The sequence below is a fragment of the Colletes latitarsis genome, chromosome 9 (genome assembly GCF_051014445.1).
Source record: "Colletes latitarsis isolate SP2378_abdomen chromosome 9, iyColLati1, whole genome shotgun sequence".
NCBI classification, from domain to species: domain Eukaryota; kingdom Metazoa; phylum Arthropoda; class Insecta; order Hymenoptera; family Colletidae; genus Colletes; species Colletes latitarsis.
The window spans coordinates 19,372,746-19,388,576 of NC_135142.1; the positions used below are offsets into that span (position 1 = coordinate 19,372,746).

The window sequence follows — 15,831 nt, forward strand, 5'->3', positions numbered from 1 at the left end:
ACTCACAGGTATTGGTCGAAAACGGTAACTAAGATCGGCGACAGCCAATCAGCGGACTGCAGCAAGAGTGGGGATATAAACACGCTGTGCCTTCTTCTGGTGGAAAGACGATAGTATTATTCGTTGGTCATAAGTCGTACGTGACAACTAGAAACTCGCCGTAAAGAACAAGGGTAAACAGGGTAAATTTTGTGTCCGCACGTTCATCACAGTACGGGTCTACGAGTCGTTAATGAAAGTTATTTATATGTATTTGGCAACTGTCGCAGTTCGATATAAGCAAAAGACAGCGAATAATACTTACTTTATGAATTAATAGACAATTATAATGAGAAAAATTAGAACTCAGATGTCAGAATTGGTGGTTACTTCTATAACACGTGCGACTGAGTTGTATACAGTTAATATACTGCGTTGGTAAATATACACCTGTCCATATTTTTAAAGTAGATATTAAATTAAATTAAGAAATAGAAACTTAATGGATTTATTGGAACAATGTGTAGGAACAAGGTCTACAATAAATGAGACAAATAATGAGAAAACATTGAATAATTTGACTAATTTAACTTTGGATGTTCAAAAGATGGAAGCTATAAGGTCTGTGTATATTGACAAACGAACTCCAAATCGAAATATATCTAAATTTATGTTCGAAAACTGTGATAACACTAAAATTTCAGATATGATTCAAGTTAAGCAAAAAACAATAATTGAAAGTAATTTAAAAATGGCTGCACGTATTCATCGTAATTCAAAGATGTATTCTAATAACGTACATCATAGTACTTCTTCATCTACTGAAGTATTAAAGAAACATCAGAATGAAGATTGCACTATATTAAATGTAACACAATTCCAAAGAAACTTATATGATATTGTTAAAAAACACCCAAGAAAAAAGTTTCTAGAATTACAAAATAATGAGAATGTTACACGGACTATTTCACAGTCCAGTTTTCAAAATTTGGTTGATTCAAAATTTCAAGATGATTGTAATATTTTGATGAACTTTGAAAAGGATGGTGAATGTGGAATGCGTAAACCTGTTATAAGAAAGTTAAAAAATAATACTAACAGAATACTGCAAAATAGTACTAACAGAATACTAAGAAAAAGAAAGATTATACGAACAGAGCACTCCATTAGAACAGTGAGAAAAACATATTTTAAGAAAACAGTAAGAAAAAGGAAGTTAAGAAATTTTTCTGATAGTGTAGTACAAACAAGGAAAAATGATATTAAAATAAATAGAGACCTAATAATATCCACAAGTTCTATAAATTGTAAAAAATTGATAATACCTTTGATTAGAATAGAAGACCATTCATTATATGATAGATTACAGCTTATAAAAACTTCGAATTATATTGAAAATGGAACACAAAATCAAGAAGTAGAAAGACCACATTATCAGTTAAGAAAGGACACTACTATGCAATTGCGAAGTTCTGTAAGCAAACAGTACAGAAGAATCAACATAAAAAAGAATAAAAAAATAAATGTAGAGAACGAAAATTTAAAAAAATTTAAAGACCAAAAGACACATTTGAGTCATGTATTTGAGAAACAAAATAAGAATACACGTCTACCTGAAGAAGTTAATACAAATTTGAAAGCTCTTGATTTTGATTCAACAAATCAATTAATTAAACAAAAATTGAAAAGAAATAAAATAGAAAAAAAACCCTTTAAACGTGACATTTTGAATTTGCCTAAGATAAATTCTATAACTGAATCAATGTGTTCACAAGTAAATGACATTGAACATATGATGAATATGTCTCTGAACAAATCAAATGATTTTTCGATTTCGACTTCGGACCAACAAAATAATGGTACACTTGTAAATCACGAATCAGAATTTGTAGAAGAACACATAAATTCTAAAGAAAATTACATAGAAGAGATTGATACAGAAGATAAAAGTATGGAACTGAAAGAAAACATTTTAAAATTCTTCCTAAGATATAAACCAAATATAGTAAACAATGAAACAAAAAAGAGTCCAAGAATTATCAATTCAAAAACTTTTCAAAATAATGACATAAGAAAAAGTGTTGCAATGTGTTTTAAATGTAAGCAAGTTTTCAATCTTTTGCAACAATTTTCAGATAAAATAAATTTTCTAGAAGATGAAAAATTGTGCATTGAATGTACACTTTGTAATGTACAAATTAATTTGCTGTCTGATTTTCAACAACATGTTATGAATATACATTTTCCATGTGAAAAAAATTCACAAACTACAAAAAGCTCATTTGCAGTTGAAATTGTTAATCTTGACGAAAAATTGAATAGTAGTTGTAATGATAATAACGACAGCAGTAGCAATAATATAAGTAATGATCACTTTATTTTTGAATGTTGTTGTTGTTCTAAAGTTTATAAACGTATGAAATGGTTTAAAAAACATATTAAAAACGTGCATCCCAATTTGGATAAATCAAAATGGAATACCACAACTGACACAGAAAACTATGAAGAAAAGCAATTCATTGAAACTTCTGAAATGTATAGAAAACATAAAACTGAACAAGTAGTTGATAAAACATGTGCTTTAAATAAAAATCCCATCACTGATATTACAAATAATTTAACAGAGATTTCTAATCAACAAGAAACAAATGTTATAAGAACACATAATCGCGTACATGAATATTGCTATAATACAAAAGAAATAAATTTACAGGATAATAATAATTCAATGCTAAGAGTGGGATTAAAAAGAAAGATGAGCGAGATAAAGCATTCGAATATTACTAAAATTACAAGAACTTCCAATTTGGAAAACGACATACAAAATTTAAATAATGAAGAAATAAATTCAGACTTTAGCAATCTTGAAAATATTTCACTGATTGCTACTTCAGAATTCACAAATTTGACCAATATTCAAATAAATAAAAAGGATACACGATCAAAACCAATTCATGGAACTTTTCCATATGATTGTAATATTTGTTCTAAAAGTTATAAGAGAAAACAGGCATTTTTGTTACACATGAGAAAACATGGAATAAATATGAATACTAATACTGGTGAGAACGAAGAACAAAACATACAAAAAATTTTAAAAGATAGTAATACAATTAATCTTAAAGACGACATACTTTTACCAAATATAACAAATTTAAATATTAATACTGGTGTGAATGAAGAACAAAAAGTACAAGAAATTGTGAAAGCTAGTAATATAATTAAGCTCAAAGACAACACACTTCTATCAAATATATACACAAAAGATTCGCAAGATTATTTTAACAGTTACAAGGACTGTAATGTATTAAATTCTATTGCAAAAGTAATTAACGAAAATGCTGAACACACAATTAAAGAAGAAAATATTATGCTTGAAACGGGTAGTGTATTTAATTATAATTACATATTATATGTAAACTTTACACAGAAAGTAAGACAAGGTATAAAACAACAAAAATTGATTAAATTTCACATAAATATAGCAAAAAAATATAATATGGATAACACTAGACAACAGATTATAAATAATGAAATCAAAGATAAATTTATACTAAATTGTGCAACGAACACTAATTTTACGTTCAATACCTACAAAGGCGACGTTATAATCCATCTACCAAAAAAAATATACTGCAATATATGTGATAGAAAATTTAATTCTGAAAGAATATTAAAGGAACATATGTTCTTCTTACATGATTCCGTTTTTAAAGGTCGTGAGTTATCAAATTTATTTATGCCATATTTTAATGAATATTACGAAGAGGAAAATGTGTCCATACAAGATATTAATTTGTATAGGACGAAATATAATATTTCATATAATAGATTATGTGAAATGGTTAGCAAATGCGATATAAATAAAAAACATAGAAAGTGGCGTTGTAATCCTTGCAAAGAAAACTTTGCATTGATTAGGAACTACCTACGTCACAAATATTATTGTCATAATGACAAATCTGTAGTGCATATTTGCGATAATTGCAACAAAGTTCTTACTTCTGTGGCAATGGTGAATATTCATATGTGTATCAATGTTACCTCTTGGAATTGTAAGAGATGTAATCTGAAATTTATCAATAGTGTATCCTTAACACAGCATAATATAAATTATCATTTAGAGACTGTAGGTCCACATATATGCGATTTCTGCAAATTAAGTTTTCTTACAAGATACATGCTAGACAAACACAAACGTATACATTCAATAACTGGTGATTATGGTAATGTGAACAAATCCATAGCTTCATCTACAAATACATCAGTAAAACCTAATTTACTTTGTAGTGCAACTAATACAAGCACTTCCGGCATTGAAATCCCCAAAGAAAAAATTTACATGTTAAATCAAAAATGTATTAGTCTCTTGAACGAAAGTATACAAAATTTAAATGTATTAAATGAAGCAGTTGACTTGTCCTTAGAAACAGAGATTGATTTTACTGGTGTATCTTTGCTATGCAATGATGATAATATGTTGAAATGTAAATTTTGTAATGTAGTATGTATTACAAATGTACAAATGAAATTTCACTTAGAAAACTTGCATAGTATTAAAGTAGAGGTATGTCGACTTTGTAATGGTCTATGTACTATGGATGAATTAACAAAACATTTAATAAATCGTCATATAGTCTTTGACGATTTAGATTTCAAATTAATTAATGGACAAAAATTGGAAGATTTTCAGAACAATACAGTGGGATTTCTTGGACTGAAACGCTTAATATCTCTTTATGAATATCAACGGTTCGATGGTATCACAGAAAATCAACGTTTTAATTGTGTGATATGTTCAAAAGAATTTTCTAACGTCCAGCTTTATAAAATTCATCATTTGGAATTTCACGATACAATATGTTTATTGTGTAATATAGAATTTAAATACAGTTTTCAAGCATTAGAACATAAAATTAAGATTCATATATCGTTTGAAATATATCTTTGGGTAATACAAAAAATAATTTCATCTATCCTGCAGTGTAACAAATATGGAAACACTTTAGAAGATATCATATTACAATATAGCGAAACAAAAATACACGATAACGAAAAAAATTTAACAAATGCAAAAGGACATGTTTGCACAGAAAGTTCTGAAACAGAGATTTTTTAATCCTCTTAGTAGCAGAGTTACGAATTTGAGAAATTAAATACTGACAAGATATTAATTACAGTAAGTCCTCTTACACAGATAATTCATCTTAAAATAAGTCAAAATGTATAAATACGATATATTGCAGAGAGAATGGTAGATCAGTCTTGAGTTAAACATGTTATTCCCATTCTCTGGAGACTGACAGTATTAAATTTAAAAAATAATACTTTATAATTCGTATAATATTCAAAAATATGTTTACAGACTTTATGGAAGATTCTGTTTATTCATAGTTGCATCTTCTTTCTTTATTTCCGCGTTTATAATTCTATTTGCAAAGGATACCACTGTATTGTTTCCCTAATTGTTTGATCAAATTTTTTGTTAGATGTATGTATCATTGTAAATTAAAGTGACCTTAACGAACAAAATGTATAATAAGTATAATACACACACGTATATACAAAAAATCATTTTACAAACATACTGAAAACATTCTAAATTTAAATAATTTGTGTTAATCACGGAATGGAAATTTTCGAGGTCTGTAGAATGAAGTAAAAATGAGTGGGTCTTGTTTGAATTCATAAATAGGATGTAAATAGGAACTTCATTGTTCTTTTTCCAAATAAAATTTATATTTTTTTTTTACATAACAGAAGAGAATATAATAACTCGTTTTTAATCACACTTTATGATGGATGGCTTTTTTAATAAATTTGCAAAATAAAATAACGAAACTGATTTAACTATTTAAACATTAATATTTATTTCCTGAAACAACTTTCTACATACAGATTTTAAACGTTCAAAACGCGTTTTAACTAATAATTTTATTGTTACATAAGTTCAATGCCTTTGTTTCGTAAATTTCATAAGAAAGCCTTTTATCATATAGCATGGTTAAAAACATTTTAGTATTTATGGTTACACTAATCAAAAAATGAATTAAGATTGTAATTTGGCCCTTAAAGTTTGTATGCTCAGTTCCTTCAAGTAATTATATTTTTCAGAATACCTTATTTCTAGATTAAAAACTAATGTTCTGTATCTATTGTATTATCCAAAGTTCGGTAAATTTTATTGACAAATAACGAATAAAAATTTCGATACTGTCTTTTACTTTTCATTCATAAATAAAATTTGCCCAACTCTGGTAGTAAGTATGTATAAAAAATAGGTAGTAGTTTATACAAATAAATTATAATATTATTTATTTAATTATAATAATGTACTACTAATTTTAAAAAGCTCGATTTTGTATAACATTGTGTTATATATATATAATTGACACAATACAAATTTATAAAAAATTTGTGTGAAATTTATTTTCAAACAATATAAATTACAATAAATAAAAAGCGTACGCTGGATCATATTTGATCGACAATAAAATTTGTTTGTTATGCATTTCTGAAGAAAGTTTTAGATTAATAATTTACATTATACTATTATATTTCGAAACTAATATTTTCAAATGTTTTGCTTGGAAAACTTAAAGGACCAGTATAGTATGCCATTGCATAAGTATTAGGATACTTGGTCGAAACATTGTCAATTTTTAAATTATTGTAATATCGTGAAAAAAGTCGTAGAATAATATTCTTGAGATTATTTTAAAAATTAAATTTTTCACTTTCACATTTACCCCTGAGTGATGTTCGCGATGCAAGAGAAATCTGTCTTTTTGCCCGTAAAACGCGATTTCGCGATGATAATGCTATTAATCATTGAGTCGTGCGATACGAAATCTTGACAAATATTGAAATAATTTTTTACGAGAATACCAGTCACTGCATGTGAACTCCAGAGTACCTACTCGACGATGGTGTGAATTAAACAATTATAAATAAAACTTAGCATTGTTTAATATTCCAACGTAATAGTTTAAACAATTATTAACAATATATAGTATATGAATAATGAAAGGGCCCATCAGTATGCGTAAATAATAATTTTTCGTGAAATAATTTGTCCACCGGACGGGTTACGATGGCTGACACACGCTGTGCTCTCCCCACTCCTCTGTCATTACATTAAAGACTCATGTGAAGACTTACACGTCTCACTCTCGCGGGGGAGTCCAAGGGTGACGGACCTCCTGGCTTGGTGGGAATCTCGGGACCATCCTAGGCTGACCAGTGACGACCAGGGGGGACCAGGACTGACCAGGACTGACCACTACTGACCACTACTGACCACTACTGACCACTACTAACCAGTTGACCAGTGGTGAGCATACGATGACCAATAGTGACCAGTTGCTGACCAATGGTAAATCTTGCTTAAATATCCCCTCTCTCTCTTATTTTTCTGATTTGAAGCTTGCTCGTTCATTTTTGACTATCGTTTGATGAAAAATTGGGTTTGTTGAATTTATCGGTTTTCGTTTCGTTACTGTGAATATTTCCACCATTTTGACATACAATGAGACATTCTATTAACTGGTTCTTCTATTATTTCGGCAATTGTTGCGTTACGTTGACCATATAAGACTCTGAAAGAAAATGATTCTCTGTGGGGTCTTTCCTTCGATCGTTTACTGTTTCTGTTTCCAATTCTTTCCTAAACTCGAAGACTCTGAAAGAAAATGGTTCTCTATGGGGTATTTCCTTCAATCGTTTACTGTTTCTGTTTCCAATTCTTTCCTAAACTCGAAGGCTCTGAAAGAAAATGATTTTCTATGGGGTATTTTCTTCGATCGTTCACTGTTTCTGTTTCCAATTCTTTCCTGAACTCGAAGGCTCTGAAAGAATATGATTCTCTATGGGGTATTTCCTTCGATCGTTTACTGTTTCTGTTTCCAATTCTTTCCTGAACTCGTATTTGTCTTTGTCGATTAATCTGAATTTTTATCTCGATTTTGTTTGCGAAATTGCTTTGTCGATTTCACTACTTGTGGTATTAGTTGAATCTGACTTGGTAAGGTATTCCTCATTTCGTAGAATATTTTTACTGGTCAGCTAAGTTCACCGTCTATCGGTATTTTTATTTAATATTTATTTTGACTTTATTTGTGAAATTGTTCTGTCGTTTGGACTGAGCGTATTTAATATATTTTGACTGACATTGTTTAATTTATTAATATTTTCACTTCCTTATCACGTGTAAATTTTGTATATTTCTTTAGGTAGATCTACCCATCAAGAAACATATATTCTGTGTAGGAATATTTCAGATTTTCTTAGCTTGTTTGATATATCAGCTGAACAATTTCTCCACTTGTCGAATCATCGATGGATTGGTTAGGGTTTATTCAATTTTCTTTAATATGATACTAATACAAGTATTAGTTTTTGTTTCAGCTCAGATCTATTACAGATCGATTCCAAGGACATCGAGGGAAGACGCCACAACCGCCGAGGGATTCATTCGCTGAAGAAGTCATCCACCGAGGGATATGTAATTCTAAGTACATTAGACTTAAGCTTCGTCGCGAACTTTAAAATTAACGTCGAAGATTTCTTTATTATACGTATCACCGCGCTCTACCAAGCAATTATTAAACAAGTAGCTTCTTCTCTCGTTATCTCGTTTCTTGCTTCGGTCACCACTGTTTCATCGATTGAAACATGTGATCGGCCGTGTATCTGGTCCGAAAGATCTAATCGTCTTCCCTTGGTAAGCTTGATCGAGGGAAAACGGCACTTCGCTGGAAGATGTGGAGTTTCCGTATTCTGCGGAAACGCATCTCTCTTTGTCAGACAGCCTAAGTCGGGTCCTTCGGGCTCCCGGCGGGTTGCGTTGGAGAAATGGAGACCTCGATTCGGGGTTGCAGTTCTCTGTTTTCTTGTTGAGATCGAGTTAGCAAGGGCAGTAGGTTCGATCCTCGGATCCGCTGCATGGTTGAGCGTCGCGTTGCGTATCCCACGATTTAGCTTCATCCCTCTTTTTAACCACATAATTGCTTGGTACAACTAAATCAAGGAACTTTGTTTCCTTCTATCGTCCGAATTTTAGATTCAACTTGACTAGACTTGAACTTCGACGTTAATTTTAAGTCCCTATTGTATGCGTCTCCCAATATTGCCAAGTAATTATTTAACAAGTAGCTTCTCTCGACTCGTTATCTCGTTTCTTGCTTCGGTCACCACTGTTTCGTCGAACGAAACATATGATCGGCCGTCCAGTTTGTCCGAAAGATCTAGTCGCCTGCCAATGATAGATCGATTTCTAGAAATAGAAATCAATCTACCAAGGGTAGTGTCGATTCGATCCGAAGATCTGCTGCACGGTTCAGCATCGCGTCGCGTCGCGTCTCCCATAATTTAACTTCACCCCTTTTTAAACGAAATAATTACTTGGCATGACTAATCTAGTTTCTAAGGATGTAAAAGGGAGATCGATGGAACTTGGATTCCATTTATCTCCCTTCGGGTCTCCACTCGCAGCAACCTCCTCGTGGTGAGACCTGGTAATTGGTGTTACCCACGATGAAGAAGTTCTTCTTCGTGGGTAACACCGAGCTAATGGCTGCGAATTTAAAACTGTTCCTTAAGATACTAGAGAAAATTATACTACTTAATGGGGGAAATTTCTCTTTTTTATCCCTTTTAATGTTTGGGGATTTAAGAATTATTTACTAAATCCGTTTTCCTATAGAGATCGAGTTAGGAAGGGCAATAGGTTCGATCCTCGATTTACCTTCATACCTTTTTAAACGAAATAATTACTTGGTACAACTAAACTAGAAGATCGAAAGAACACTGCTTCTTTCTATCTCTTTAGTTTAGTAATCTAGCTTGTAAGAATGTAAAAGGAAAATAAATGGAATCAAAGGTCCATCGATTCTTCGGGTCTTCACTCGCAGCAACCTCCACGTGGTGAGACCTGAGTAATATTATTTAGCGTTTAATTAATAATCGTATCACTCTTAGCTGGGCAATGCAATTATTAATTAAAAATTAAATAATATTAGCAAATTGGCTGCGATTCGCCTTGCATTCTTCGCTAGGTTAGTTTTGATTTTCATTGATTCATCAAAGATTCATCAAAGATAGTAGAGTATTGTCACAGACGACGTATACGAGTAGATCTTTCACCCAATGTATTTTTTCAACCCATTTTTATGGGGTCTCGAAACCCCATTATCATTTTCGTGCTATTTGTAACATTACCAACAGATTTAGAAATGAATTTCAATCCCTGCATAGTCAACTCACATGTATTTATGCACGCACTACAGCTGTTAGCCCATCAATCCTAATTCAGTGAATAGTTTGTCAACTGACCGCCATCCACAAGAAGAGGACGCTAAAATCACCTCCGAATTTTCAGGTCGGTATGGCAGTCAGATTAGGCCACGAAAGTCCAGTAGGTGAAAGGTCTATTCGTATACCTCGTCTGTGGTATTACCACTAATGAAATAGGAAATAAAGAACAAAAGTGCTGGTTTGCAATAACCAGACTTTTTATGGATAGTATTATTGTATAGAATGATTGGTCATTGTGATCATAGTAACTGTAATGTTCCTTTAGATCCCGATTACAATCCTCATATATTATTTCGTTGGATTTTTCTGGCTGAGTTATGAGTAATCCTCTCTTACCACTCGCTAGTAGTAGTTAACTAAACTTATTTGGCGCCTAAATGTGTCTAGTTAAAATTTGTTCACCTGGAGGGTCACTACTCAACTAAAATCTAGGGATATATCTAGTTATTTACAGTTCTATATCCCTTAATTCATACATACGAAACACGAATTGAAAAGTAACTCGTTAATTTCAATTAATTCGATCATAGTTTAGTTTTAAACAATGTATATTCACAGTCTATTAATTACTGTTTGATAATTACATCGAAGTATTCAAGTAATATATCAGGTAAAAAAGTAATAGTATATTCGTATTATATAAGTAATTATATTTGTAAGTGAATAATTTGTTTGTACAAAGAAAACGTAAATGTAGATTAAATTTTTACGAGCATTTAAATAAATAAAGTAATTTTTGATGTAAGTTTTTGTTTTTTACTGTGATGTTTACAGGTTAGGACAGGAAAATGTATACACTATATTTTATTTACATTTTTATAATTACTTGCCTCGTAATACTCGCAAGAATATATTTTATAATATTTTGTACACGTAAGACGAAACGAAAAACAGGTCAAGGTCATCCTGTTAAAACGTTAATAATATTAGGATCTGGTGGGCACACAGCAGAAATGATAAGAATTCTGCAATGTTTAGATTTTAAAAATTATTCACCAAGAATATATGTACATGCCGATACAGATATAATGAGCGTAGACAAAGCAAAGGATTTAGAAAAAAATAATACAGATTATAAAATAATTAAAATTCGTAGAAGCAGAGAAATTCATCAATCATATTATACATCCATTTATTCCACTATTTGTGCAACTTTGGAATCAATTCCACTTTTATGGAGAGAATGCCCAGATTTACTTTTGTGCAATGGTCCAGGCACTTGTGTTCCTTTATGCATCATAACATTTCTGTTCAAAGTGTTCTTTGCAAACCAAACTACTATAATATTTATCGAAAGTTTCTGCAGAGTTAAAACATTGTCTTTGAGTGGAAAAATTTTGTATTATATAGTTGACTATCTATTTGTACAGTGGCCATATTTAAGCAAACCGATGTACACAAGAACAATTTATACATGAGTAAAATAATTTTATTGCATACTTTTAATTTATTTTTGTAATAATAATACCTAGATCATTTTTAGAAAATGCATAATCACATGTTGGTTACAAAACTAATTCCATGGGACTTGATAGAAAATTCACAGAATTGTTTACCCGTGGAAATGAAAATACATTTAACAGCAATGGTAATCAGATTAAAAAGCTTCAATGAAAACAAAATGTAAATATAAGTTTCTGTATGTCATGGAGATTTATTCTATTCTATGATTTAAAATATAGATTTTTCTGTAGTATTGTATTTAAATGATAAAAATCATTATAAACAGAACATTTTAATATCTTTCTTGGATTTGAAGATAGAGGGCAGCAGATGGAATAAAGCAAAACAATAAATATATAAAATTTGCTCAATACTAATTCTAGTTTACAGTTTACTAGCCCTTATCATTTCACGCATTATCACTATTGGCCGAAAACGTCGATAAAGATCGACAATGGATGACCTTCACGAATTTTATATAATTATTTATATGATTTCAGCGAATTGTAATACAAGGTCCTCATTAGAATGGAATGCAAAACTTATTTAACCAATACGTTATAATCATTAAATATTCGAAATTCTCGTTTTTCAGAATCATTTTGAAGATATTTAAGTGTTCTGTTTCTAGTTACTTATATTCGTGATTTTATTATTAAATGTAAAATAAAAGCAGAAAAGACCAAATTATATACCGTTTTTGGCAAAATATATCTAAGCCATTTAACAATTCAGGAAATGCATACTTTATTGGGGATTAGTAATTGAATGCAAATAATATTGTTGTTAATTCGTATAAAAAAAATATAATCTATATAGCATTTTCGTGTCACGCAACTGGAATTTCCGTATAGTGTTTAGAATTAAATAAAATTAAAATTTTTTGAAACTAATTGAAAAACCTAGTTAAATCACAACCAATTATTAAACATCAATTCTAAGTACACGTGGGACAATACAAAATTTTTTGGAAATACTTGATACAGAGTAAATGGTAAATTTTAAAAAATTTTTAATTGATGGGGTTGACAAACTCCGCCTTTGGTTTTTTCTAGGATTAATGCTTGCATTACTTGTAGTGTACTACATCATTAAATATACAAGTAGCAAGGTAAGTCGTGATTTTCTATATGTATAAAATATAATAAAGTATAAATCTATGAAATAAAATATATATTATAATATAAATCGATTCATGGTCAATAGAACAAAGAGCAGTTCAAGTACTGTACTTCGAATTTTTAAACAATGTTCGTATGTTAGTTTAGATCATAATTTTTGACCTTTTTTAAGAAATTCATTCCGAAGAATATGCAGGTCCATTATTTTCGTAATGTGCAGTGTTTATTACACTCAGCAAATGTTATATTTCTCTACTTAATTTTTGCATTCTATTACGATACATTATATTTCTCAATAAATTATACAGGGTGTTCGACCACTTCTGGGAAAAATTTTAATGGGAGATTCTGGAGACCAAAATAAGACGAAAATCAAGAATATTAATTTGTTGGTCGAGGCTTCGTTAAAAAGTTATTAACGTTTCAAGTTTCGCCTGTAGAACGGCAATCTGCGAACAGCTGCTAGTGGTTCTCATTCAGAAAACCGTAAGGCTGTCGATGAGTCAGTAAGTAGAATTTCTCATGCTGAGTGAGAACCACTATCGCGCGTACGCAGGCGAAACTTTAAACATTAATATCTTTTTAACGAAGCTTCAATCAAGAAATTGATATTCTTGATTTTCGTCTCATTTTGGCCTCTAGAATCTCCCATTAAAATTTTTTTCAGAGGTGGCCGAACACCCTGTATAAATAATAAAATTTATATTTTATAAAATTTATTCCCGATAAAATATGCATTTTTTGAAAATGAAATTATTCGAGTTTATTTTAATAAAAAGAATTTACAATTTAGCGCTAGGCATAAAAAGTTATTGTTATTTGAGATCGAGAATCCTAATTACGCGTATATTTCTTTGTGTCGTTATACGTTTTCTTCTTTCAAAATAGAATTTGTAATAATCTAATAATTGCCGATTTTTTCGTGTAAGGGATATTTCAAGAAAGTGGGTAGAAAATTCATTAATTCTAGTCGAAGCTTGTCTAGACAAAACATGGGAAATACTAAATTCGGGTTATTGGCAGTCGGTGCCAATAGATTATAGATATTGTTATTCGCTGTGTACTATTTTAAAGGTATTACACACTAATTATTTTTTAAATTATATCTTATAAATATGTATTCAAATTTATATAAATTATAGGCAGTACTACTAGAGTTTCAATATGACGATGACGATGTTGCTAAGAATACGACTTTATTAAAAACTATTGTTCAACAAATTGATAAAGGCATTTTGTTGGGAGCACCACTTCCCAATATGCCTTCTTTATTGCCAACAATCGCCGAAAAATTAAATAAACATTGTGCATGTAAGTATGGTAATAAAGCGAGGTAACGAATATAATAATTTTTATAAAAATTTATTCATAAAGTTATCGTATTATACGTTTACGTTGCTATTTGAATGTTACTTTTTTTAGTAGAGCCGTTGGAATCATCGATTTTAAAAGAATTGACCATCGATCCTAAAAATTTACTAGATTTTACACTACCTGGTTTCACCGAAATTGCTTATCACAATGAACCATCAATGGAGTTATTTTATAAAGAAATATTTATGCCAAAAATTCCAGCACTGTTAAAAGGTGAAATTCTTCGATTATTCTTAGTGTATTTAAGAATTACGTTTCATGTAATTGTTACTATACTATATCCAATTTTAATCTAATATTTGAATGTGTGATTTGTAACCATAGGTTGTATTAAACATTGGAAAGCTTTAGAACGATGGCAAGACTTAAATTACTTAAGTAAAGTAGCAGGAAATAGGACAGTACCAATAGAAATTGGATCTCGTTATACTAATGAAGATTGGACACAGCAACTTGTTAGCTTTACGGAATTTTTACAAAAACATATTTTAAAAAAAGATAATGGAGTTGGATATTTGGCACAACATCAGCTTTTCGAGCAGGTTTTAATATTTTTTACCTTTAATTTGCTTTGTTAAATTTACAATGCATTTAAAAAGAATTTAAATATTAAATATACAATAATAATTTTAGATTCCCGAACTAAAAGATGATTTTACAATACCCGATTACTGCAGTTTTACAGATAACAATGAAGTGGAAACTCCAGACATAAATGCTTGGTTTGGGCCTAGTGGAACTGTTTCACCTTTGCATTTTGATCCAAAAAATAATTTTTTGTGTCAAGTATGTATGTTTCATTTATCTAATGTTAAACATTTAACATTATTGCTTTCTATCAATTTTTAGGTATTCGGGTATAAAAGAGTTATTTTATATCACCCAAAAGATTCATCTAATTTGTATCCATACGGTACAAGGTTACTCAATAACACTGCACAAGTAGATCCTTTAAATCCGAATTATGAAAAATGGCCGGATTTTATTAAAGCTAAAGGTTTAGTGGGTTATTTGAAGCCAGGAGAAATGCTTTATATTCCTCCAAAATGGTGGCATCATGTAACATCATTGACTCCAAGTTTCTCAATCAGTTTTTGGTGGGATTGAGCATAATATAAAAATTTATTTAGGAAACTGTTAAATATGCAAAGACACTAATTTAAATAAATATTTGTAAAAAATATAGTATACGAAATGTTAATGTTAATTATTAAGTATACGTTAAAAAATAATATCAATTTTAGATGGCTGTGCTTGTAATAATATAAAATAATAAGTTTCTAATTTTACAAATAAAATATATATATATTTTACTATACTCCCAAAGGATATCTAAATATGTTAATTACTTCCTATAGTCCTCTTTAACTATTTCTGATGCTTCGTACGTTTAATTTTGTCATTTTAAAGGAAAAATAAAAAGTGTCAATAACTTTTCGAGATGTTGTTTTTGTATTGCACATTTTTATACATGCATCTATGTATTTCTCTGTAGAAAAACAGTCGAAGTTGAAGTTCTATTTTAAATTGAATTTTTCGATAAGTATAATAATATTACGAATGAAACTGAACTAGTAACTAAAACTTGTAATATCATACA

The 15,831-nt window shown here is 30.1% G+C and overlaps 2 protein-coding genes across 4 annotated transcripts; both read left to right on the forward strand.

The window, feature by feature from the left end:
- The first annotated feature begins 145 nt into the window (after positions 1-145).
- On the forward strand, positions 146-6,329 carry LOC143345461 (uncharacterized). Of its 2 annotated transcripts, XM_076772607.1 has the most exons (3): positions 146-417; positions 507-600; positions 684-6,329. In XM_076772607.1, the coding sequence occupies exon 3, from the start codon at positions 686-688 to the stop codon at positions 5,096-5,098; it is 4,413 nt and encodes a 1,470-aa protein (XP_076628722.1). In that variant the 5' UTR covers positions 146-417; positions 507-600; positions 684-685; the 3' UTR covers positions 5,099-6,329. The 2 variants fall into 2 exon arrangements, with proteins under 2 accessions (XP_076628722.1, XP_076628721.1); XM_076772606.1 differs by having other exon boundaries at positions 507-6,329.
- A 4,425-nt stretch (positions 6,330-10,754) lies between these two features.
- LOC143345560 (bifunctional peptidase and arginyl-hydroxylase JMJD5) lies at positions 10,755-15,527 on the forward strand. 2 transcript variants are annotated; one of them, XM_076772822.1, is made up of 8 exons: positions 10,755-10,903; positions 11,777-11,916; positions 13,787-13,931; positions 14,000-14,168; positions 14,280-14,444; positions 14,556-14,773; positions 14,865-15,017; positions 15,081-15,527. In XM_076772822.1, the coding sequence occupies exons 2-8, from the start codon at positions 11,780-11,782 to the stop codon at positions 15,336-15,338; spliced, it is 1,245 nt and encodes a 414-aa protein (XP_076628937.1). In that variant the 5' UTR covers positions 10,755-10,903; positions 11,777-11,779; the 3' UTR covers positions 15,339-15,527. The 2 variants fall into 2 exon arrangements, with proteins under 2 accessions (XP_076628937.1, XP_076628938.1); XM_076772823.1 differs by lacking the exon at positions 10,755-10,903 and adding an exon at positions 11,580-11,711.
- The last annotated feature ends 304 nt before the right edge of the window (positions 15,528-15,831 follow it).